The 27,548-nt window shown below is 45.5% G+C and overlaps 1 protein-coding gene across 2 annotated transcripts in view; it reads right to left on the reverse strand.

Annotated features, from left to right (window-relative positions):
* The window catches only part of PCGF2 (polycomb group ring finger 2), a 163,712-nt gene that overhangs the window by 37,139 nt on the left and 99,025 nt on the right, over positions 1 to 27,548 (reverse strand). The window contains exons 1-3 of one of the 2 annotated variants that reach the window (XM_063959698.1): positions 22,942 to 23,139; positions 1,463 to 1,608; positions 1,100 to 1,196 (exon numbers count right to left, since the gene is read on the reverse strand). In XM_063959698.1, the coding sequence (XP_063815768.1) occupies positions 1,100 to 1,196; positions 1,463 to 1,574 (209 nt within the window). In that variant the 5' untranslated portion in view covers positions 1,575 to 1,608; positions 22,942 to 23,139. Of the gene's footprint in view, positions 1 to 1,099; positions 1,197 to 1,462; positions 1,609 to 22,941; positions 23,140 to 27,548 lie in introns of those variants that run through there. The other variant, XM_063959697.1, reaches the window with a different exon arrangement.

Consider the following 27,548-nt stretch of genomic DNA (forward strand, 5'->3'; position numbering starts at 1 on the left):
CTAGGTACTTATACATGCTGTCTACAGGATAAAATAACTTGTGCCAAGCAATATTGTAAGGGGTCATTGTTGGCAATCATTTCAATATAGTATAGATATCTATCCATAAGATAAGACGGGATGCCGGCTGTCAGGATCCCACCATCCCACAATGCCGCCAGCCGGAATCCAGGCTCACCAGGGCTATTCCCACTCGTGGATGTCCCAGCCCACAAGGGGACTCTTAGCACTTGCCCCGCTACATTCAGTGAGGGGAGCACTGATCTAAAATGCAATCAGTGAAGGGGGAACTGATATACTGTAATAGAATATAAGGCATAAAAACAACAAATAATGTAAGGGCCATAAATCAGGATGAAAATATAGTGCTATGGATTGTTGAGGGAGATGGACCCTAAATCTCTGCTGTATATAAATAAACATATGCTTCATCCTAGAAGCCTAATAACCCTACATTGACTTTATTCATTCTACCTTCCTTCATTGACAATTTAACTTGTTGTTAAAAAATAATACAGCAGTACGTGTAGAAGAGAAAGTGCACTTTAAAGGCCCATACACACCGGGCGATTTTGAGCTGAAAGCAGCTCACCTGGTGTGTTGAGCTGCTTTCAGCTCAAAGCCGCCCAGTGTGTATACACACACAAGCGGTGAGCGCTGATGCGTGCTTCCGCTTCATCGCTGGCGGACACCGTTCATCTACTGATATTACCAGTAGATGAACAGCGGGGTGAGCGGCTTTCCATAGCGTCCTGCTATGGAAAGCCGCTCACCCCCGCTGACATCGCTGGGCAGGGGGGAAAAACACTCAGTGTGTATGCACTGAGTGCTTTTCTGCCCAGCGATGTCAGCGATCATCGTTGTGTATACACACTGGGCGTTTTTGGCCAGCGTGTATACACGATGATGCACCTTAACAGCACATTATAATCAAAGCAATTTACTTTAACTGAACCACAGAAAAAAACAGCCTTTATGAAAGAAAAGTATAAGAGGTATAGCATGTCAGGGCATTGGTTGCAGGGAGATATTTAAAGTATCCTACAGAAGTTAGCTTGTTGTGGTCCCAAATTCTTGATGGAGCTCTGCCAGCACTCACCTGATGCTAAGAAGGGGGCGTCCTTTGTGCACCTGGGAGTCACACATGGGGCAGAATTTGTGAGCTTCTAAGTAGCGCAGGATACAAGTCTTGCAGACTGTGGGAAGACAGGAGGACAGGCTGTGTTACAGTGTGCAGGCTGGCGTAATCAAGAATACTTAATGCTGTCCCGTCCTGGAGAGGTGTAAGAGCTGAATGGCTGTTATAAACTAGAATTGTTTTCCAGCACTGATTTGCTCACGTAACTGCTAAACATCTCCAGTAGACACTGAATTGGCACAGAATAATGAAAAAAGCAAAAATTGAAGTGTCAAGATAAAAGTAATGCAGATTTATAAAAACAAAAAACTAAGGTAGACTTACAGGAATGGAGGCACTCTACAATGGTGGCTGCGTCAATAAAGTATCCCCCACACAGGGCACACATAAGGTGCGGGTTGAGCTCAGTCATTTTGATCCGCATGGTTCGATGCATTGTGCAGCAGGGGGAGGGGATGTGGGGAGGGACTCTGGAAAAAAGGGAGAACAAAATAATTAGATATTTGCCAAAGCTTTGCAAACCAAGAATGCCGGTAACAGAGGAGTTAAAGTACATAGGAAAAGGCAATTTGGAACAATTGGAGATATGAAGAACAATGTCAGTGTTTTCAAGAACCTTTTATAGTTTTCTGGTATAACACTTTAGTAAAATGTTAAGCGTGTTGGATATAATTAATGTGCTGTGATTAATACAAACTCTGCCATCTGCAGCATGTCAAAGAATTGCAAGTCAACATAATGAAGATGGAGAACAATTATGACCATAATTTAGTTTTGGCTTGCGTCATCCAAGCAAAATGCTTTAGTATCATACATAATGGACAGTTTTGTTGGCCGGGAGAGGGGACAAGAGGCAACTGGAAAATCCTAGAATGGATTGTGCATCGTTTTATAGATTATTTTGATGGCTTACAGCACCTAGAAAACGATGGACTTTGAATTCTGGTACTTTGTATAAAATATATCAGCCGAAGGGAAATGGTTACAGTGCGTACATACAGCAAAGGCAACCATTATGAACCAATATTCCTCTCCATCTACCACTAAACCAGTTGCATACACCCTTTCCTTCCATCAACCCTTTGTGTGAGACTTGACATGAGGACATGAATACATAGGTGTCAGGCTACACAATCGGTAGCAGCCATCATTGTATACTTCCCTTGCAACCTTACAAAGCTTGCGCTGTTCAGATGAAAATAAACAACACATACTTGAGTATGTACACATGTTGGAGGAGAAAGGAGGAAAAAAAAAAAAGGAGGCAACAGCCGAGAATGTCATTCGTTTATATGGAGTTGGGTGATATTTTGTCTGCAATACAGATTGTAACCTTCTTGGAATAGACTCACACGTTTTGAATAGTATCTAGCTGAATGAAGTACAACTTTTCAAGAATAATGTCTTTAAGATGCTTAAGAGATGATGGAGAAGGAATTCTGCTTTTCATGCTACTCTATATAATGGACCACCGTAGTTTAATGATATGATTTTGCTGGCCAAAGCAGATAATGAAGTTCATCTTCATGCTCCTCAAACCAAGTCTGAACACTTCTGGCTGTGACTATGGAATCCTTGTTGGGAAACATCTGAACCATAGGATGCAACTGGTTGCTTAAAATATCCAAGTAGTCACTGGCAATAATTTGGCCCTTCAGAGTTATTACAGGACGCAGAATACGAAGATATTGCAGCCCAAATCACCTCCACTTAACAGTTGGAACCAGGCATTCAGGAAAGTAGCCTTCTTTAGGAGTTCTCCACACATTAATCCAGCCTGATATAATGAACAGCGTGAAGGAAGACTCACTCGACACAATAAAAGCCCACACGTCCAGATTTTCTAACCATGACATCTTTTTCTTGTTGCCTTTCAGAGGGCTGAAAAATGCAGCTCTATCATGGATATTGGATTGGTGAAGCTCATTGCACTGTTTTTGTGGAAGCTGGATCTTCCAGATGAATAATGAGTTCTGCTTTCACATTTACTGCAGTAGTTCTATGATTTTTAGACCATGTTTATCACACTTTGTAGTTTACAGCCACTGTTCCTCCTAGCTTTGATGTTTCCCATGCTATGTATATTCAGTCATAAGCTTGAAAACGGTTTCTCTGGATACCCCAAATAAAGTGCCCATTTCTGTCACTTATGGTCCAGCTACATGTGCAACATCTGATTGCCCTTGTTTAAAACGTGATGAGGTATCCATTCTAACAGTACTTCCAAACAGACTATTACTCACCACATTCTTTAATGGACACCAACATTACCTGTTAACTCTGTTTCTTCGAAGTCCATAGGCTCCACAGGAATTACCATGCGGTAAACGGTGGACTGGAGACAACCGGGCACCAAACAGTTTAACTTTCAGGTCCCGGGATGCACTGGTGTTTTCTGCTATATACTTAACCTCCAACCCCAGGCTATCCAGTTTAGTGAACAAGACCAAGGAGGGAGCAGAACAGATAAGAAAAAAGAATGGAACACTTAAGAAACACACACATTAGAAAAGGAGAACTAGGGACCATATAATAATAAATAGCTGCTCTACCCGTTCTTTGCAAGGAGTTTCTGATTTTCACGGATGTAAATATAAATGAGTGATAAAAATTTGGTAAATCTACAGACATGTAAATTTGTGATGTCTTAATTTAAGTAAATATTAATCCATGGTTCTTGGAGTTACCGGAGGAGCACCCGTAGCAATTACAGTAAATAATGACAGGACCATTTTTGTTGTCTATTAAATTTTACACACTGGAGGAGCAATCCAAATTTTGTTCCGATTGTCAATTTAGGCATTAACGCAAGCCATGCATCGGTAATTATGACGTCATTACGTCAACCCCCTTTTCATCCTCCTAGGGGAAGTTTATTAAAAATAGGAATTTGAAACCTACTGGTAATTCCTTTTCTCGTAGTCCGTTGTGGAAACTGGAGTTCTGTATTTTAGTACCATGGGGTATAGATCAGGAGCACTGGAGCCTGGCACTTTAAAACCTTTAGTGTGTGCTGGCTCCTCCCCTCTAAGCCCCTCCTACCAGACTCAGTCTAGGAAAACTGTGCCCGAGTAGACTGACATACCATGAGAGAAGGAATAAAAAGACAAACAGCGGTGAGGCAACAAGCCAACACACAACCATAACCAAAAGGAGGGCGCTAACCAGAACAGAGGAAAGCAACACCAACCCAACCAGGATAGCACAGCTAATCCAACAACATAACAGGACCGCAACAGCGGCCAACCAAATACTTACTCAGGTAAGCAGGAATCAAAGCACTGAGGCGGGCGCCCAGTATCCACTACGGACTACGAGAAAAGGAATTACCGATAGGTATCAAATTCTTATTTTCTCTAACGTCCTAGTGGATACTGGGGTTCTGTACTTTAGTACCATGGGGATGTCCCAAAGCTCCCAAACTGGTGGGAGACTGCCGAGACTCCTGTAACACTGCCTGACCAAACTGAAGGTCCTCCTTGGCCAAGGTGTCTAATCGATAAAATTTCACACACACAAAAAAAAAAAAATTTTTTTTTCGAACCACACCAAGTAGCAGTTCGGTACAACTGTAAGGCCGAGCCACCCAGGAAGAGCCCACAGACCTTGTCGAGTGGGCCGGAATAGACGTCGGCAAAGGCAGAGCCGCCGAAGTATAGGCCTGTTGGATGGTCAACCTGAGCCAATGAGCAATGGATTGCTTGGAGGCCGGATGACCAATCTTGGTGGCATCAAAAAGGAGAAACAGCGAATCAGATTTCCGATGATGAGCCGTCCTCTTTACATAAATCTTCAGAGCCCTCATCACATCTAAGGACTCTGGCCCAATGGAATCGCCAGACAACACCGGAACCACAATGGGTTGATTGACATGAAAAGCTGAAACCACCTTTGGTAAAAACTGAGGACGGGTCCAGAGTTCCGCCCTGTCTTTATGAAAAATCAAATAAAGACTCTTATAGGACAAGGCCCCCAATTCAGAGACACGTCTTGCAGACGCAATTGCTAATAACATGACCGTTTTCCAGGTGAGAAATTTTAACTCCACCCTATGCAAGGGTTCAAACCAGTCCGATTGAAGAAAGGACAAAACCACATTGAGATCCCACGGAGCCGTGGGAGGTACAAAGGGCGGTTGCATATGAAGAACTCCTTTTAGAAAAGTTTGTACTTCCGACAACAAGGCAAGTTGTCTCTGGAAGAAAATAGAGAGCGCCGAAATCTGGACCGTGATGGAGCATAAACGTAGGCCCATATCTACTCCCGCTTGGAGGAAAAGCAGAAAATGACCAATTCTAAATTCCACGGGAGACACCTTTCTACTTTCACAACAGGAAACATACTTCTTCCAGATACAATGATAATGTTTTGACGTCTCCATCTTCCTGGCTTGGACCATAGTGGAAATAACCCGGGAGGGAAGACCCTTTCTTGCTAGAATCTCCCTCTCAACTTCCAAGCCATCAAACGTAGCAACTGTAAGTCTGGATGGACGAATGGACCTTGTTGAAGAAGATCCTTTTGCAGTGGTAGAGGCCAGGGATCCTCCAGAGCCATGGTTAGGAGGTCCGAGTACCACGCCCGTCGAGGCCAATCCTGGGCTATTGGAATTGCTTGAACGCTTTCCCTTCTTAGTCTTTTTAGAACCCTTGGGATTAGCAGTAGAGGAAGGAATAGGTACACAAACTGACATGTCCATGGTTTCGTCAGCGCGTCCACTGCTACAGCCTGCGGATCCCTCGTTCTGGAACAGTAACGGCATAGCTTCTTGTTGAGACGAGAATCCATCAGATCTATCTGCGGACAGCCCCACCGGTTAATTAGCTGTTGAAACACCTGGGGATGTAGTCCCCATTCCCCCGGATGGAGGTCGTGTCTGCTGAGGAAGTCCGCTTCCCTGTTGTCCACTCCTGGAATGAATATGGCTGAGATGGCCCTTGCATTGGCCTCCGCCAAGAGGAGGATTTTTGACACTTCCCGCATCGCTGCTCTGCTTCTTGTTCCCCCTTGTCAGTTTATGTACGCCACTGCTGTGGCGTTGTCCGATTGAACCTGGATCGGCCGATCCCTCAGGAGATGGGAAGCTTGCAGAAGAGCATTGTAAATTGCCCTGAGTTCCAGGATGTTAATCGGCAGAGCCGATTCCTGAATTGACCGTATCCCCTGGAACTGGGCCCCTTGGGTCACAGTTAAGGTTGCCAGATCATCCCTTTAATCCTGGAGACCTGTGATTTACACAGGTTTTGTGGCTGATTAAAACCAGGTGGAATGAAGGCTTGAATTTAATCAGCCACAGAACCTGTATTATTCATAGGTCTCCAGGATTAAAGGGATGAGGTGGCAACCCTAGTCACAGCCCCACAACCCCGGAGGCTGGCATCCATTGTGAGTAGAATCCACAAGTGGATATTGAAATTCCTGCCTTCGATCAGGTGAGGAACTTGCAGCCACCATAATAGAGAAATCCGGGCTTTCGGAGATAAGGTCACATCCTGATGCATGTGAAGGTGAGACCCCGACCATTTGTCCAGCAGATCTAGCTGAAATGGCCGGGCATGAAATGTGCCATATTGGATTGCCTCGTAAGCCGCAACCATCCTGCCCAGCAAGTGTATGCAAAGATTAATGGACACCTTGCGAGGACGGCGCACTGAGCGGACCATACCCTGGATAGTCAAGGCCTTGTCCATCGGGATAAACACCTTTTGAGACACTGTATCCAGTATCATTCCCAGGAACTGAAGAAGTTGGGTCGGTTCCAGGTGAGATTTCTGGAAGTTTAGGATCCACCCATGATTCGTAAGCAGGAAAGTCATCAGATCGATGATGTGCAATAGACGCTCCCTGGACATAGCCTTTATCAGGAGATCGTCCAAGTAGGGGACTATGTTGACTCCAATCATGCGCAGTTGCAGCATCATCTCCACCATGACTTTGGTGAATACCCTCGGAGCTGTGGACAGGCCAAAGGGCAAAGCCTGAAACTGGAAATGGTCATCCAAGATGGCAAACCTGAGGTAAGAGGCTGATGGAGGGGGCCACATGGGAATGTGTAGGTAAGCATCCTTGACATCTAGGGATACCAGGAATTCCCCCTCTTCCAGACCGGACACCACTACCCGCAGGAATTCCATCTTGAATTTGAACACCCGCAGAGACGGGTTTAGAGACTTCAGGTTAAAGATGGGTTGCACCGAACAGTTTGGTTTTGGAACGACAAAAAGACTGGAGTAAAACCCCCTGTTGTGTAATGGAGGAGGTACAGGAACCACCACCCCTGTCCGCAAAGGTTTTTGAATGACCTCTTGCCAGGTAACTTTTGCTGCGGGCAAAACTGGTAAGCCAGATTTGAAAAATCTGTGAGGAGGAACTGCTTGAAATTCCAACCGGTATCCTTGGGAAATGAGGTCCCTCACCCAAGGATCCCGGCAGGACTTCGCCGTGTTGAAGGCGAGCACCTACCTGAAAATCGCCTTGCTGCTGGGGCCAACCGTAACGCGGAAGGCTTAGCGGCAGGGGATCCGGTGGTCTGGTCCAGGGAGGCAGCAGCTGCAGGTTTACGGGACTTCCCACGAGATCCTCTCGGAGTGGTGGAGACGCCCCGGCCCCTGCCTCTGAACCTTGCCACACGAAAGGACTGCAAGGAGTGGCCATGTAAGAGAACGCCTAGTAGGTGGCACAGCCGACGGCTGATTGGTAGACTTACCCGCCGTTGCCTGGGAGATCCATTTATTTAATTTGTCCCCAAACAAAGCATCACCTGTAAAGGGAAGATTTTCTACACCCTTTTTGGAATCAGCGTCCGCTGACCACTGACTGGATCAGCACCGGCCGGTGTTGAAGCAGGGGTCTAGCCTGACTTAGGGCCTTGTAAATGGGCCATAGTTCTAGAACATTTATGTGTAGGGAAGTCTTTTCTTCCCTGTGTGACTGCCCCCCAGCCTTGAAGGCTGGCATCCGTGGTCACCAGGACCCAGTCCTGTATGCCGAATCTGCGGCCCCCTAGAAGATGAGCACTCTGCAGTCACCACCACAGCGACACCCTGGCCCTTGGAGACAGGGTTATCCGCCGATGCATCTGAGGATGCGACCCGGACCACTTGTCCAACAGGTCCCACTGGAAGATCCTTGCATGGGACTTGGCGAATGGAAATTCTTCGTAAGAAGCTACCATCTTTCCCAAGGCTCGCGTGCATTGATGCACCGATACCTGTATTTATATTAGGAGGTCTCCGTCTAGAGACGCCAACTCCTTGGACTTCTCCTCCGGGAGAAACCCTTTTTATCCTGTTCTGTGTCCAGAACCATACCCAGGAACAAACAGTAGACGCGTCGTAGGAACCAGCTGCGACTTTGGAATATTCAGAATCCAGCCGTGCTGTTGTAGCACTTCCCGAGATAGTGCTACTCCGACGAACAACTGCTCCCTGGACCTCGCCTTTATAAGGAGATCGTCCAAGTACGGGATAAGTACTTCGGCCATTACCTTGGTAAATACCCTCAGTGCCGGGGACAGACCAACGGCAACGTCTGGAATTGGTAATGACAATCCTGTACCACAATTTTGAGGTACACCTGGTGAAGAGGGTAAATAGGGACATGCAGGTAAGTATCCTTGATGTCCAGTGATACCCTGAAATTTTCCAGGCTTGCAATAATCGCCCTGAGCGATTCCATTTTGAACTTGAACCTTCGTATATAAGTGTTCAAGGATTTCAATTTTAGAATGGGTCTCACCGAACCGTCTGGTTTCGGTACCACAATCATTTTGGAATAGTAACCCCGGCCTTGTTGAAGGAGGGGTACCTTGATTTCACCTGCTGGAAGTACAGCTTGTGAATTGCCGCCAGTACTACCTTTCTCCGAGGGCAGCAGGCAAGGCTGATGTGAGGCAACGGCAAGGGGGAGTCGTCTCGAACTCCAGCCTGTATCCCTGTGATACTACTTGCAGAACCTAGGGATCCACCTGTGGGCAAGCCCACTGGTCCCTGCAGTTCCAGAGACGCGCCCCCACCGCACCTGTCTCCACCTGTGGAGCCCCAGCGTCATGCGGTGGACTCAGAGGAAGCGAGGGAAGATATTTGATCCTGGGAACTGGCTGACTGGTGCAGCTTTTTCCTTCTTCCCTTGTCTCTGTGCAGAAAGGAAGCGCCTTTGACCCGCTTGCTTTTCTGAAGCCGAAAGGACTGTACCTGAAAATACGGTGCTTCTTAGGCTTTTGTGAGGAAACCTGAGGTAAAAAAATTTCTTCCCAGCTGTTGCTGTGGATACGAGGTCCCAGAGACCATCCCCAAACAATTCCTCACCCTTATAAGGCAGAATCTCCATGTGCCTTTTAAAGGCAGCATCACCTGTCCACTGCCGGGTTTCTAATACCCTCCTGGCAGAATGGACATTGCATTAATTCTGGATGCCAGCCGGCAAATATCCCTCTGTGCATCCTTTATATATAAGACAACGTCTTAAATATGCTCAATGTTAGCAAAATATTATCCCTGTCTTAGCATATTAATATTATCTGACAGGGTATCAGACCACGCTGCAGCAGCACTATTTATGCTGAGGCAATTGCAGGTATCAGTATATAACCTGAGTGTGTAAATACAGACTTCAGGATCGCCTCCTGCTTTTTATCAGCAGGTTCCTTCAAGGTGGCCGTATCCTAAGACGGCAGTGCCACCTTTTGACAAACGTGTGAGCGCCTTATCCACCCTAGGGGATATCTCCCAACGTGACCTATCCTCTGGCGGGAAAGGGTACGCCATCAGTAACTTTTTAGAAATTACCAGTTTCTTATCGGGGGAAACCACGCTTCTTTACACACTTCATTCATTCATCTGATGGGGGAACAAAACACTGGCTGCTTTTTCTCCGCAAAAATAAAACCCCTTTTATGTGGTACTTGGGTTCATGTCAGAAAATGCGTAACACATTTTTCATTGCCGAGATCATGTAACGGATGTTCCTAGTGGATTGTGTATATGTCTCAACCTCGTCGACACTGGAGTCAGACTCCGTGTCGACATCTGTGTCTGCCATCTGAGGTAACGGGCGTTGTTTGAGCCCCTGATGGCCTTTGAGGCGCCTGGGCAGGCGCGGGCTGAGAAGCCGGCTGTCCCACAGCTGTTAAGTCATCCAGCCTTTTATGTAAGGAGTTGACACTGTCGGTTAATACCTTCCACCTATCCATCCACTCTGGTGTCGGCCCCACAGGGGGCGACATCCCATTTATCGGCCTCTGCTCCGCCTCCACGTAACCTTCCTCATCCGACATGTCGACACAGCCATACCGACACACCGCACACACACAGGGAATGCTCTGACTGAGGACAGGACCCCACAAAGTCCTTTGGGGAGACCGAGAGAGAGTATGCCAGCACACACCAGAGCGCTATATAATGCAGGGATTAACACTATAACTGAGTGATTTTTCCCCAAATAGCTGCTTGTATACATATATTGCACCTAAATTTAGTGCCCCCCCTCTCTTTTTAACCCTTTGAGCCTGAAAACTACAGGGGAGAGCCTGGGGAGCTGTCTTCCAGCTGCACTGTGAAGAGAAAATGGCGCCAGTGTGCTGAGGGAGAAGCCCCGCCCCTTTTTCGGCAGACTTTCTCCCGCTTTTTCTGGAATACTGGCAGGGGTAATTTTACATCTATATAGCCTCTAGGACTATATATGATGCAGATTTGCCAGCCAAGGTGTCATATATTGCCCTAAGGGCGCCCCCCCCCCCCAGCGCCCTGCACCCATCAGTGACCGGAGTGTGAGGTGTACATGAGGAGCAATGGCGCACAGCTGCAGTGCTGTGCGCTACCTTGGTGAAGACCGAAGTCTTCTGCCGCCGATTTTCCGGACTCTTCATGCTTCTGGCTCTGTAAGGGGGACGGCGGCGCGGCTCCGGGAACGAACACCAAGGTCGGGTCCTGCGGTCGATCCCTCTGGAGCTAATGGTGTCCAGTAGCCTAAGAAGCCCAAACTACCACCTGTTAGGTAGGTTCGCTTCTTCTCCCCTTAGTCCCTCGCTGCAGTGAGTCTGTTGCCAGCAGATCTCACTGAAAAATAAAAAACCTAAATATACTTTCTTTCTAGGAGCTCAGGAGAGCCCCTAGTGTGCATCCAGGTCAGCCGGGCACAGGAATCTAACTGAGGTCTGGAGGAGGGTCTTGGTGGGAGGAGCCAGTGCACACCAGGTAGTCCTAAAGCTTTCTTTAGTTGTGCCCAGTCTCCTGCGGAGCCGCTAATCCCCATGGTCCTTACGGAGTCCCCAGCATCCACTTAGGACGTTAGAGAAACAAGAGTTAACAATAGTAAGTCTACCATAACTCATTTTCTTCTTCAGGGTCCATAGGCTCCACAGGAATTACTGTGGAGATGTCCCAAAGCAGTTTCCCCTAAGGCAGGGGCACTCCTGAGCGGTACGGAGAACCCGTCCACCAAAGGCAGCAGGTGAGACTGGAGGAAAGATGTATGCCAGATCTTTTGAAGTTCCACCGCACTGCCAGAGCATCCACGAAGGCGGCTGCAGGATCCCTAGTTCTGTACCTGTACACAAGCAGCCTGTGGTAGTGACATGAGACCATGAGATACACATTCGGTAGGCCCCACTTGTACAGTAGGACCTGAAATACCTCTGGCTGTAGAGCCCCCTCAGTGGAGTGTACGTTCTTTCAGTTCAGGAAGTCCGCTTCCCAGTTGAGGACTCCTGGGATGAACACTGCCAATGTAGCCAGAAGATTATGTTCTGCCCAAGTGAGGATGTTCATCACTACTCTCATGGTCAGGCTCTGCATACCACTCTGATGGTTGAGGTAGGCTACTGCGGTTGCGTTGTTGGATTGGACCTGAACAGGTCAACCGTGGAGAAGGTCTTGGCCTAAAGGGACCGTTGACTGAATACTGCTCTCCACCTGTGGACGCTGGCATTTGTGGTGAGGAGTACCCAAACCAGAACCCAAAAAAGGGATGACCCTTTTATAAGTGGGACGTCTGTAGCCAACAGGAGAACTAAGGGACGACCCTTTTCTAAGCGGGATGTCTGTAGCCAACAGGAGAGCTGGACCTCCAGGGATAGTATGATTGAAGAGGTCTAGGGCCTAATTCAGACCTGATCGTAGCAGCAGTACTAGTCTGCGACTCTCAGTGTCAGTGAGTGACTGACTTGTAAGTAAGCTGCTGCAGCTTGCAGGGGAAAGAGAGGGGGAGCCAGACCAGGCTGAGGAGGAGCAGTATAATTGCAGTGAGTGCCATCAGGGGTGTTTGTTTGGTGCACACCACAACATCTGACAATGTATCTGCTTTATTAGGATTGCTACAAGGGTGGATATTTTATATTGCGTTGACAGTCAATACATGGTGCTAGACATGCACCAAAAGGCGGTGCTAGACACACCCATCCGACGGTGCACCCCCTAATAAAATGTGCTGCGCACGCCTATGGCAGAGAGTTAGATTTGGGTGGGTTGTGTTCAAACTGTAATCTAAATTGCAGTATAAAAATAAAGCAGCCAGTATTTACCCTGCACAGAAATAAAATAACCCACCCAAATCCAACGCTCTCTGCACATGTTATATCTGCCCCCCCCCCCCCCCTGCAGTGCACATGGTTTTGCCCATTAGAAAAAGATTTTGCTTTTGTGATCCGTTCTGAATTAGGCCCCTGGAGTGAAATTGGTTGTACTCCACCATGTCGAAGGTGGAGACCAAGAACCCCAATACCTGCATGGCTGAGTGAATGGGCACTCACCGGTGTTGAAGAACTTGCGCATTCGAGTATGAACGCTGTTATCTTGTCCGCTAGTAGGAACATCCTCTGGATCTGACAATCTAGGATGGCTCCTAGGGATGTAACATCCCTTGAGAAGGAGACAAGAAGGACTTATTCCAGTTAATAATCCAGCCGTACGTCTGCAGTAAGACAATGGTCAGACGGAGATGCTGTTGTAGGACCTCCGGAGACGGTGTTAAAATCAGTAGGCCTTAGGTAAGGAAGACTTCAGACCCCCTGTGACGCCTAATATGTGCAGCCCTGAATGCCATTTTGGTAAAGACCTGAGGGGCTGTGGCCAGTCCATAGGGAAGTGCCTGAAATTCATAATGCTGCTCGAGGCTAGCAAAACTGAGGTATCATTGTTGGAAGTGATAGGCACATGTAGGTACTAATTCTGAATATCCAGTTTCCATAAGTCCCCAGGCTCCATTGCCAGTATAATGGAGTGGAGGATTTCCTTGTGAACCCGAGCACCCGCATAAGCTTGTTGAGTGCCTTGAGGTTGAGTAGCAGAGTGTTTGTCATCTAATTTTGCAGACAGATGCCTGGTAGCCCAAGATTGCTTGGAGCGTGGTTTGCTTGGACGAGCCCCCCTGTAACACATGAGAGAAGACAGCACCCCTGTAACCCAAGCTTATTCCCCATTATGGGAGATGTGGCACAGTTGTTCCCTAGTAGCATCTGATAGCAGGCTGTCTTCAAGCACATCCACCCAGCCTACAATAACTTTAGCTACCTAGACTGAAGCCATAGCTGTGCGTGTAATGGCGCCCACATGTAAGTAGACGTTTAAGTCAAACTCTGTACAGAGTGGGAGTATCCATCCAGAGAAGATGTATAGGAGGGGTATACCAAGCAGGTTGTAATTGCTGAGGAAACCCCATTGCAGAAGACAGAGTAGGAGCTGACATGCAATCAACTAGCTGCATCATAACGGGAGAGAAGGAAGACACCCAAGGTGGTTCCTGTAAAGGTGCTGGCGGGATGGTCTGTGTGTATATAACATTTTAAAACTATCCAATACAGGATCCCCCTCCTCGTCTGAGAGGATAAACCAGCTGTAGTTAGCAACAAGTCACATAGCCTCCTTTCAAGCTTTGCCTTTGGAAGACACAGTAATACAGGCAGTAAAGGCACAGTGTGTGTATAAGAAAAACAATGCAATGTGACACTCCTCACAAGTACAAGTAAATGTGAGGTATAAAACCCTAAAACACCTGAAATGGGTTGTAGAAATATAGTACATCATGATTTGAAAGCACAAACAGCAGTAGCTAGCAACAAGTCACATACAATGCATATAAATTTGGCACTAAATCAAGTACACAAGCCTCAGAGGCTGGTAGGATGAGCGCGGTATAACCTGGCCCATGGTAGAGGTATACAGGGCGACTAGACCCGGCTCCTGAAACTTGCTGAGGTAGGCTTGTGCAACCAGGGCTGCTGAGTGTCTCATTGGGGGAGGAGAATAGAAGTAACAGCTCAAAAGGTGGGAAAATCCTCAGAGGAATCACACACTGGGCTGGAGGAGGGGCTAATGGGGAGAGCATCCCCCCTACCCCCAAGCTGACATAACCTCCAGGTCTGGCCTGGCCTTTACAAGAGTCTCCTGATACCAGATATATATTATAGCCTTGGTGCTCTAATGGAGGAACGCGAGCGACTCTGTCCACGCTGTCAGTGCCTCTGGTGGTGTCCCTCACCGGAGGCTAATGGCCAATGGCCGCTGTGTACTGTAGCACACAAGATTCCCTGCAAGCGGAGAATCCCCTTACCTGATCACCTATACATCCGGATGTTGCCTGGGTCCAGAAGGAGCTGTGTGCCAAAAAGATCAAGCTGGGGTTGCTGGAGCAGTAGCGCAGGTGCCCTATGGGACGTCCCCACAATTTGCCAATCAAATAATTAAAAAGTAAAAGAAAATCATAGAAGAAAAGCTTGGAGCAAAAAGTGCCTCCGGCACCAAACAAAAACTGGATAGCCTGGGGATGGGTATGTAGGAGGAAGCACTAGTACATCCTGGGACCAGAAAGTTTAACTGTTTGGTGCCTGGTTCTCTCCAAACCACCTATACCCCATGGTAATTTCTGTGGAACCGATGGACCCTAAAGAAGAAACAATGCTTGTCAGACCTACAGGCATTTTATCGGGACACTTTAGACCGTGCAGACATCATGGACATACACTGAGATCTGCCAGTCATTTCCTCATTCCTTCCCTATGATCGATCAGGGGAAATGTATGCGGAACTGCATACAGTGTGCGATGTGGCCAACTTTCAACTTCAGACGGACATGCTGGATGATCCGGAATGCTCGATGTTTTCAATAGGACACCCGCATACACTGCACAATTATCTGGGCGATCCGCTGATATCGGGAAAATCAGCCAGATAATTGAAGCATGTATGCCCAGCTTAAAGTTCCTGTAGTGTAGCCAATATAAACAGTTTCAATCCCTATATTGTTAGTTTTTCCATTTCTGGTCCACACCCTGTTATCAGTTTAAAAATAAAATAAAAAAAGAGGAGTAAATTTATTCTGTATTTTATAACACAACATATTTTGATTTAACCTTTCTCTAACAATGTAGGGAATGTCCATTAGTTATACTTCTGCTACTCTTTCAAAGCAGCGCCTGTAAGAAGTCCTTCATGTAATAATAATAATAATAATCAGTCCCCTCCAACATAAATGTTCTGCAGTTAGTGGTTAATACCACAATTGGGTTAGTGGTATTATGTGGAAATCTCAGATGGGAACCTTGAAGAAACAGAATGTTCCTCTGAATGATAATTATAAGGTACTCTTACCACTCAGCCTGAGCCGTTTAATGCACTCTTCCCAGAGTGTTTGATTTGCCACCCTAGGGTATAGCCACTGCGCAATATGTTGGAAAAGTGTAAACTAGAGCAGCAACAAGTTTCTGTCACAACCACAATTTGCATAGGATAATTGAAAGGATGATACAAAAAAAGTTGTAGGGAATACTACAAGGTCTGGGTAACAGGAAAGGATTTGAGGACTGAGGCGCTGTCCTCATATTACATTTCTACAGAATTATAACAATGAATGAATAGGAAATATGGACTTGGAAAGCTGCTTAGGACCATTTACTTATGCAAATATTGATGAAGTGTTGGATATTGGAAGACACCCCACTGACTGCCATGTGTTCACTTTCAATTAAGTGGAGCACACATTGACAAGCAGAATGTAAGAATTACAATAGCGCAGTTGGTCAACATTTAAAAATAGGGACAGATCTTTAAAATATGGGATTCTTCCTAGAAATTAGGGACAGCTGGCAACTACTATTTACACTACACACATCATTGCTTACTCTGCTGATGTACATCACTAATCACCAGTAGAACAGTGCCATCTAGTGAATGTCTGATAAACTGCAGACTGCTTACAGTGGTCTTTCAATAAAGCACTTATCCGCTGTGGTATCTTATATTTCAACAAGAACAAGCTGCTAATATTATTACAGTAAGTAATAAATTATAGGTCCCTTAATACTTTAAACATATGCCACACTCCAGACTATATGTGATTGTTATGACAAAAGGGTTCTAGAGCTAGCAGTCTTCAGTGTGTACCTATAAAGCAAGCCAGATCATTTGAAACGTGGGGGATGGTCCCTTATCACAACACCCTTTAAAATGAAATGCAGAATGACATTAGTGGAAAACAAAATATAGTAATGAACAACTAACATTTTCCAGTAAGTTTTGTCTGTACATGAGAGCATGTACTGAATGTCACATGCTCTTCAGAGATGGTTTCCAGTGTCTATAAACTGATCCAGACCTCACACATTATGGTATGCGTCATCTGAGGAAACCCCTTTATCTAGTGCTTATTTTAAGAAGCCGTGCTCCAAAATGTCAATGAAATTTTAATATGCTTGTGTTAACTCTTGCTTAAGGCAGTGTTCGCTGTCATTAAAAACTTCACACACACAGCATTCATTACTGAAATGGCCTGTTTTTTGTTAAATTAACAAAGTTACTACCAAACAAATTACATATCTGTGCTGAAGCTGAATGACAAAGTCCCCTGTCCCCTGACCTGATTTCCTGTGAACAGATAGACTGAACACAGTTACCCTTTCCAATTGCTATAATGCCTCAAACTGATTCTCTATTGACCTCCTTATTGCTATAGCAAAATAAATAAATAAATGAATAAATAAATAAATAGATGGGGTTCTAATGTGATCCCTTAGGGCTAAAACACACTACCCGGCTTTTGCCGGCCGGCTTTTTCCCGTGCCGGCATTGTAGTTAACAGTGTGAGGGGTAGGGGCCCTTCACACTGCACGGCCCCGGCCCGGCTGCCGGGTTGCAGCCGGGTCTCACCACTGGAAGGTCCGGGTGCCGGGCGGCCGCCGGGCCGTCTTTGCAGCCAGTAAACCATGTGTGTGAAGGGGAGCTTTCACACACAACGGTTTTTTCTCAAGCCGTGTCTGATGCTGCGCATGCGCACAGCATCACACACGGCTCAAAGCCGTCCTGTGTGACAGACACCGCCGGTTTCTCCCAGATGGCAAAAAGCCAGACAAAGTTTGTCCGGCTTTTTGCCATCCGGGAAAAACCGGAGTGTGTGTTACAGCCCTTATGCTCAGTTTGCTCACTGCTAAGCAGCTTCCTCTAGATTACACAGAAGTAAATCTACAAAGTGTAGTCAAGTTATAAGACCAGCAATGCTCACTACTGGAGTGGCTTCCTCTAGACCAGGCATGTCAACCCCAATTGGGCTAAACCGGGGTCTAAGATTTTGTGGGCCAAAAAAAAAAGTTTTATATGCAATTTTGAAAGGTTTATTAGAAAAACCAATAATAAAGTTTGATTTCAAGTATCGCGAAGATTATATATCATAATAATATTAATAACACATACCAGTGTGTGCTGGGAGCGGTGTTATTCCCCCTCATATCACAGTACGGTCCCCTCTTCTCTGTATTATAATAATAATAATAATACTAATAATTATTATTATTATTATTATACCACATCAGTGTGAGATGGGAAAAGGTGTCCCTTCCAGCCCCCTCTGTCCCTCCAATCCATCCTCATGCCCCGTGTTCCCTCCAGCCACAAGCCATCTATGCCTCCTGCATCTTTTCATCCTCTAACCCCTGTGCCAGCCCCTTCCAATTTACCTTCTTCTTAGAAAGCCATTTTTACAGTGTAATCTTTCTGCAATTAGGGCAGCCGGGCACACACACACACAGGGGGCAGACAGCGTGACATCTTCAGTGCTAATGGTTCTGAGAGGATAGGACGTGGCCGTTGCGGGGGTGGGCGGGCAGAGTTATTGTGGTGTCGGAAAGGTAGCTGGGCAAACGCAGCAGCTCACCCTGTGGAAATTTCTCTACAAGCAGTATCTTTTTGCACATGCGCAGAGCGGTGAATGCTGCCCGATCGAAGCGGAGCTCCATTCGCGGCATTCGGGCCAGACTGCATTCCATTACTTTTACAAAAGTAAATGCGAGCACGCAAAAGTATACGCTGGTTGCTGCTGCTGCTCTAGACCTGCTAGGTCTGGGCCTGGGAGAGTATAGTAGATAGAGAGCCACAGGTGAACAAGTACTCTGTAAAGTAACAATCCCATTTAAATGTTGCATTGTCACTTAGCTGCACCATTTCTTTAGTAGGCCCTGGGAACTGGGTGCTGAAAGTTTTGTCCCAGAGCTGCACTGTTTCGTAGCACAACACCAGCAAAAGTTACTTTTTTTTTTTTTTAGCAAGATAGCCACTGCAAGTGGGTGTAAGCAGGAGGACCACAAGTTCCATACTTGCAGCTGCTTATTAGTCCAGTCACATCCCTGGCTATGGTAGGCTGTATCAGCAGTGCTCATGCTAGCTAGTACTCAGGTTTCCACTAAGAGGAAGGAGCAGTTTGGTGGAAATGGAGATAACTGGGTAATGCAATTTCATGTTTGGGATTCAGAAAATCTGCATACTTACAAGACACAAAGTAATTCATAATTTGCTTCCACTGGGCGCCAGTCAAAGTATTTATTTATAAGGTTAGTTAAATATCACACATATTCCGCAGCACATTACAGAGAATATTTACATCTACATTCACATAGGTTCTTGACCCAGTGGAGCATACAATCTATATTCCTTACATGTACACTAGGGTGAATTTTTGTCAGTACCTAATTAACCTACTAATAATGTTTTTGGATTGTGGGAGGAAACCAGAGCACCCAGAGAGTAACCCACGCAAACTAATGGAGAACATACAAACTCTACACATATAGCGCCTTGGTCGGAATCAAACCTGAGACCTCAGATCTACGAGGCAGTAATGCTAACCATGAGACAACAATGAAGTAAATAGCAATTGATATGTGTTAAAATGAATTCTGTTAACCAGTGTGTATTTGAATGACAGAAAAATATGTATTGTTAAAGAATAACCAGAGGCAAAACCGAGATATGTGAAAATGAAAAAAGACAGAACACACACAGGCTGTATCAGAGCTGAGAAAGTATAACCACAGCAATTGACTGCAGTTATTTTTCTCTGCCATCTGCACCCATGTGACCATTATGCACAGTATTCCAATTTACATTACCAAGCAAATATCATAACAGCTACAATATATACAAACATGTAGTGATTGTTATACAGAAAAATACCTGTTTTACTGAAAGACGCCATTTTGTGGGCTAAATGTGGCATGTCACTACTTCCTGGTAAATGGAGAGATGGACTTCTGATAAATATTGGTTCAGCCCACAAAATGGCCCTTTGCTCTGTGTGGACAGCAATAAACTAAACCCATCTATAGAGGCAGTAGACTACTAAACCTTTTCTGGCTGAAAGTTAAGGGGTTTTCTGGTTTAGGATCACTACTGTCACTTAGCAGTGACCCTCCCACATGGGGATCTAATTACTGTTGCTGGCATCTTAAGCTGGGTACACACTGGGCGACCTGAGCTAGTTAGCAATCAGCACTATATTGCAGATTGTTAATTAGGGGAGATCGCCAGTACATACACACTGAATGATATCAATGTATGATATCGTTCAGTGATGTCATCCCCCTCACTTCCCAAACATGCAGCTCAAAGATATTGTTAACATTGAGCTGTATGTTTGGTAAATGATGGATGAACGATAAGGACCCGCGGGTGCACGCATCGTTCATCCATACACACTGAACGATATGGACGATAGATCTTGCAGAAAAGATTATCGTTCATATCGTCCTGTGTACACGGGGCTTTAGCCCATGGCTCCAATAACTCATATTTTCTTCAGGCTTTAAAACTGTGGGTGACGATTATAACGTCATGGTGAGGGTTTCACAGCTAGGCCCACAATCTGATAAATACCTAGAAATTAGGGGCTATTCTAAAGTGACCAACATCTTTTTTATCCTCTAAACAACACTGCGAAGATCTCTGCATTATGAAAACCAAACATATGACTGACCAGTAAAATAACTGGGGAGAAGGCTTTCTAATTACATACATACATACATACAAGTGATTCATGCCGCTTAGTGCCTTAACATACGGCTCAGGTGAGGCTCAGACCTTGAAATGTATGCTCTGTATCAGACTGTAGCTTAATGAGCAAGTAATGCCACTATTCTCCATAAAGTGATAAGTAATAGGTTAGCCCTATATAAGGAAAGGTTACTATAGCAAAGGCTGCGTATTACTGAACGAAACAATATACATGAAATAACTGAGGGCTTTTATACTTAAGGCTGCAATAACACCTAGTAAAATGTAATAGTGCAGGGTCCATGACTCCTAGCTGGAGGTGCGCGGTTGCTATGTGGCCATGGCTTTACTGTTTCTGCACTGCAGGGCAGGCAAATTTATAATTTTGCTAACCAACTTAAAATGGCAGAAAAAATGTGGTGTAATTAAGTAAGTCAACCTCTTGTTATATGTCCTTCCTCTCAACTTTTTTTTAACCTTCTGGGTCTGCATCAGCAACATAACTGGCTAATGACTGGGGGTCAGTGCAATACACTTTAAGCAGGTGCTAGTACAGCTTTAACTAAAGGTTAACTTGACTTGAACTAGGTAAACCTTACTCTTTTATTACTCTGCCCCAAGTTTCCATGTTAGGAGGTTTGAGTAGCCATACACATGGGCACGCTTAGAGGTGTCACCCTCACGTCAATAACTACATTCTCAGCTTCTTCACCCGTTTTAGATAAAGTGGTAGTTGTGGGGAATACTATACTGTTTATTAGAGCTGCAGTGAAAAGACAGATTAGCTATGTACAATGTATTATCTTCATGACTTACATCATATCTCAACTTTTAGTTTCCATTTTTTAGTGGTTCTTTATTTTGTACTATTATGTCTTCATTTTAAATACAAATATTCCCCAAAAAAATGCAATGAAAGTAAACAAATAGTTATCAAATAGTAATCTGATTGTTTTCAGGCTGCAGCAAATACATGGGGAGTTCTGCCATGCTTCAATATACTGAGACCATACCATTATACTCCATTATACTAACCAGCACATAGATATAAGTAGTTAGTAGGTGGACTTACCTCTACATCTACCACACAACTCAATGTAAAATGTTTGAGCCATATATGTACAGTAAATTACATTCTCAAAGAGAAGCAATTTCAGCTGTCTGCTCCAATTTGCTATATATTTACTACACTGTACAGTGCTACCATGCACGCATTCCAGTGCTTGTAAGTTACACACTATTGTCACACAGTCATGGGTGCTTTGTAAGTAACACACAAAGCACCCACATATGTGACAATGGTGTGTATCCTGAAAATCACCCACATATGTGGCAGAAGTGTGTAACTTACAAAACACCCACATATGTGACAATAGTAAGTTACACACTTCTGCCACATGTGGGTGATTTTCAGGATACACACCATTGTCACATATGTGGGTGCTTTGTGAGTTATACACACTATTGTCACATAATGTATGTGGATGCTTTGGAGGTTACACACTATTGTCACATATAAGTGGGTACTTGTAAAGTAAAAGAAAGCCATAATACCAGAGTGTGTATATGGTAAATATTATTCAGCAGTGACAATACTGCAGAGATGTCACATATAGGGCATTGTTGTAGAAATATTTTGTGATGACAAACTCATTAGCAGTGATATACTGTAGTAGCAAACACTATTTACAGAGTGGCAGGTGGGACGTACAGAGTACAGTATATAAAGGAAGTTCATTAATGTCCCTATAGCCTGTAAACCAGTGGTATCTGGTTAAAATTGACCTGACAGCTGTCCCATGCTGCTATGTCATTGTTTCTCTTTAGGATGTTTTAGTGCTGTACAAATAAGTTGACTGCATGTAGTCAGTGGCACCTCTGTCACTGTCCTGGGTACAGGTGACAGTCTGACACATGGGATCTCACACATCACTACAGGCAGACACAGTTACATTGCAATCATGGATAAATGTGGGACACAAAAGACAACTCAGCCATTAGAGGTTATGAATGTCTAGAATATTGTGTAAGAAATATGCAGAGCTGCCATCCTGCATAGCCACCATTCTACCCCCCCCCCCCCCCCTTTCCCCCCATATCACACACAGTCTATTTGGGGGGAAGAAGCACTGAACGATATGAGATTTATCTGATCCCTAAAACTGAGGTGCTGTGCCTCATGCACCTCTGTGAATTAAAGTGCAGTGGATTGCAGATGACTGTGTGGCTACAGTGTATTACATCCCCCCATCATCACCTCAACAGGATTCAGGGGAGAGAAGGGCTCTCACTAATGGGAGCAGCTGTACGTGATAAGGGGGTGCAGTGCCCCCATGCGGCGCGGCAGAAGGTTTAGGGGTGCTATGGAGAACGAGGGGTCGCTATAGGACATGGTCACGTCTGGCCGATACTTCTGTATGTACCTGAGGGGAGCGGGACTCTGGTTATTCGCATATACAGAGGAAGGAGGGGGTCAGCAGGGCCCCAAAATATGGCACCCCCTTTCTGCCATAAGCCCCCCACAAGGGGGACAGGATCCGCCCCCAGGCGCCTTACCTGGTGATGCTGGCTCTGCTTCCCTCTGTGGTCCGCCTGTCTCTAAGATTATTTCTCCAAATGGCTTTTCCCCTCCCCCCTCCGTCTGTGTGCCCCCCTCTCCCAGCAGCAGCAGCAGCCCAGTCTCTCGCTGCTCTCTCCTCCCCTAGCCCTGTCTCCCCCTCCTTTGTCTCTGTCTCCCTCTCTTCCCTTCTTCTCTCTCTTTTTGGCTTTCCTCCTGCTCTCTCTCTCTCTCTCTCTCTCAAAATGGCTTTTTTTCTATTTTCTTTTTTTTTTTTTTTTTGCAGACAAGGGCAGACCACGCCCCCGATCATGTGATCTCCTCCCTGGGGACTGAGCAAGGGGGAGGAGGAGGGATGGAAAACAGGAGATGGGATGTGTATAGAGGAGGACAAAGACTGAGACACTGCCAGACTGTATGTGTGTGTCTCCCCAGATTTATCCCTCACTGACTGCTCTCCTTTGCTTTCACATTACTAGACGTAAAAGGACTGAGAGCTAAGTAACCTGGCCCCATTTCCAGACATCCACCTATTCCTACCTGAAATAAAGCAAGAAATAACAATTACGGTATCATAGTGTAAGAGCATCCTTATGCACTTTCACGTAGACAGATTCACAAAGAAGGTCTTTCGTATCTGTTGTATTTCTGTATTTAGATGCATTAGAATTACTATTCTTTACGTGGTTTTTTGTCTTATTTATGTTTGGTGTGCATCTAATGTCCTTGACATGCATTGCAATTTTTCATTATGCTGTATTCTTCTAGAATGTTAAGCTCTTCCAATGGGGAACTTTGTTTTATGCATTTCCTGACTCTCCAATGAACAGTAAATGGAGGTAAAATATAAATCACACCTATAAAGCACGTTGTATCAAGATTTATTTTATTTTGAAGACCGAGGAGCATTCTCCAACTACCCAGTTCAGTGGAAAACTGGGTGCTGGAGGCCTACGTCTTTGGCTCTAATTCAGACCTGATCGCTGATGTGTGTTTTCGCACAGCGGCCGATCAGGTCTGAACTGCGCATAACCCGGCGCCGCAGTGCACCGGCGCATGCCAGACAGCGGACGGCCATCTCAGCCCTACGATCGCCTCTGCCTGATTGACAGGCAGAGGTGGTCACTGGGCGGGAGGGGGCGGGCTGGCGGCCGTTTTAGGGGCGCGGTCCGCGCAAAGCAGGGGTGCCCGGACCGTGCGGGGGGCAGGCCGCGATGGCTGCATGATGTCACACACAGCTGCTGTGACCTGGACAGCGACGAATAGCTCCCTACCAGTGGGGAGGGGTTGCGCTGGTAGGGAGCTAATCGTCAAGTACAAAAGCATCACCGCTGTGCGTTGCTTTTGTACTTGTGCAGCAGGGCAGAGCCAGACATGCGGGGCGGACTAGGAGTCCCCCCGCATGCCTGAGTAACTCATCGTAATTTTGCACGGCTACGATCAAATCTGAATTAGGCCCTTTATACCATCTGCAAAAAGGAGAAAGGCCCCATTTCTCCCTATCTCCTCTGAGCCAAAAGGCACCACGGAGGGGAAAGAGGAATCTTTGGGTTGCCATTTGCTAGGGGGGACCCCTCGACATCTGTGAGCCCTGGAGCTAATTGCCCTTTAGGGGGCAACAGTCTTCAGGCTTCCCTTCGTCGCAAGGCTTGGGGTCACCCCTTTCTCCCCAGGGTTGTCCAAAGCTTCTCACTGGGAAATGGATTCATCAGCTGCCCCCAAATGGAGAGAGCCTCAGGATACCTGGGGAGAGTGCGGCCCGAAAGGGGCTCCCCTCAAATTCCAGACAAAAAAAAAACTATAAAAGTATGGTAAAAGTGCACAATAAATAAATATGCCGCAGCCTTTTGGCCAGGCCTATAAAAAATGATCATTGCCTGGCCACAATGTTTGGGGATGCTTCCAGAGGTGCGGTCCTTCACCAGTGCATTTCCAGGCATCATGGCCACATAGCACTTCGGCCTTCTGGCAGCCGGCCTCTTGGCCAGGGGACCAGGTGATAGCTTATTGGTTACACGGGGCATCTTTAAGCCCCACACTGTACACAAGCATCTATATGGCTTCTAGGGACTAGCTGGAGAGAGGCCCTTCCCTCACTGCTCACACTGGCATGCACTGAAGGTCAAAAACAAAATGCTACAGTATGCACTGAATAAATTGTGTACAGCAGTGGTTCTCAAACTTTTTTGAATCACGGCACCCTAGATAATAATAAAAAAAAAATCACGGCACCCCTAGGCCAAAAGTTTTTTATTGAGAAATTTAGAAGAAATATTAAATTAAGTAAATTGCGTTTATATGTCATCCTTCGAGTCAGTTAGGTGGTGAGGGACAAGATTCCCTTCTGTTTGTCCACATATTTTATGAATGACAACCACCAGCACTGGTTTTACCTATTACATTGACCATAAATAATTTGAATTGGTCCTGGACCACCAACCCAGGGCACCCCTGCATGTGTCCCATGGCACCCCAGGGTGCTATGGCACATTGTTTGAGAACCACTGGTGTACAGTTTACCCCATTCATAATGATTTGAATGCATTTTTATTTTTTCATTATAATCACTGTACTTGGTAATGAGTATTTGTGATTGATGTTTACAAGGTTCATAGCGTGATGTCAAAGCTGACGTTCCGGCCTGTTACTAATGCGATATGCAGCTTGACAAGTTTAAAGTTAGTTTGACAGCTTTGATATAAAACTGTGAAGTCGACAGGCGCTGATTCAGACATACACGCAAATGTCGTCTCTACTGCGAATGTGCAGGTAGCGGATCTGTTTAAATATGCTAATGACGCTACCGCTGGGATTTATTCAGAGATGCTCACTGATAGTGTCTCTGATCAGCCACTTGCGTACAAATATGCAAGATCGATCCCTATGGTTGGTCAGAATGTCCATCGTAAGTAAGCTGCTGGATCATTTACAACTGCATACAAATTTGCAGTCACAGATTAAGACAGTCTCAAAAAAATGTTGCATTTTTGTAGCCACCCCCATTACCTCCCTAGAACGGCCACTACCTGTCAGTCACTTACTTTGCAATTAAATCCTCACTGCGACCGCCAATCAATCGCCATGAATGCACAGTACAAAACAATGTGCTCAACTGTGCAAACATCATCACTGTACCCACCTCTGGATCAGGTCCATAGTTACAATGTGACAATAGTGTGTTACTTACATCACGCTGCCCCACTTCTGATTATCAACCTTACAAACATCAATAATCAGAATACATCCCCTAGGTCAGTGGCTCTCAACTCTAGTCTTCAAGTACCCCCAGACACATCATGTTTTCAGGATTTCTATCTGTAAAAACAGGTTGGAAAATTACTGACTCAACAAAATAGATTAATCATACATAGGTGTGATAAAGAAATCCAGAAAACATGAACTGTTCTATTTGAGGACTGGCGTTGAGAACCACTGCCCTAGGTAATAATAACTGAAGGGAAAACCCCTCAGTACTTAAAGAAATAACATGGCCAGTGCCTTGCTAAAGTATTCACTCCCCTTGGCTTTTTACCTATTTTGTTACATTACAAGCTGTCATTTAATTCTTTTTTTTACTCTGAATTTTATGTGATGATCTGCACAAAATAGTCTAAGTTGGTGAAGTGAAATGAGAAAAATGTATATAAAAAAGAATTTTGATAAATAAAAATGTGAAAATTGGTATGTGCATATGTATTCACCCCCTTTGCTATGAAGCCCCTCAAAAGTTCTGGTGCAACCAATTACCTTCAGAAGTCACATAATTAGTGAAATGAAGTCCACCTGTGTGCAATCTAAGTGTCACATGATCTGTCAGTATAAACACACCCTTTCTGAAAGGCCCCAGAGGCTGCAACACCATTAAGCAAGACACATCACACCATAAGACCAAGGAGCTCTCCAAACAAGTCAGGGACAAAGCTGTTGAGAAGCAAAGGTCAGGTCTGGGTTATAAAAAAAAAAAACAATATTTATGGTAAGAACTTACCGTTGTTAAATCTCTTTCTGTGAGGTACAATGGGTTCCACAGGGAATAACATCGGGGATGTCCCAAAGCAGTTCCTCATGGGAGGGGACGCACTGTAGTGGGCACAAGATACCGGCATCCAAAGAAAGCATCTTGGGAGGTGGATGTATCAAAGGCATAGAACCTTATGAACGTGCTCACTGAGGACCACGTAGCCACCTTGCACAATTTTTCAGTGGTCGCACCACGGTGGGCCGCCCAAGAAGGTCCAACCGACCGAGTAGAATGGGCCTTGATGGTAGCAGGAGCTGGATGGCCAGCCTGTATTATTTATTTATTATTATTTATTTATTACCAGTTATTTATATAGCGCACACATATTCTGCAGCGCTTTACAGAGAATATTTGGCCATTCACATCAGTCCCTGCCCCAGTGGAGCTTACAATCTATATTCCCTATCACATGTACACACAGACACATTCACGCTAGGGTTAATTTTGTTGGGTGCCAATTAACCTGCCAGTATATTTTTGGGATTGTGGGAGGAAACCGGAGTACCCGGAGAAAACCCACGCAAGTACGGGGAGAATATACAAACTCCGCACAGTTAGGGCCATGGTGAGAATCGAACCCATGAC

Source organism: Pseudophryne corroboree, chromosome 3 (genome assembly GCF_028390025.1).
Source record: "Pseudophryne corroboree isolate aPseCor3 chromosome 3, aPseCor3.hap2, whole genome shotgun sequence".
NCBI lineage: Eukaryota > Metazoa > Chordata > Amphibia > Anura > Myobatrachidae > Pseudophryne > Pseudophryne corroboree.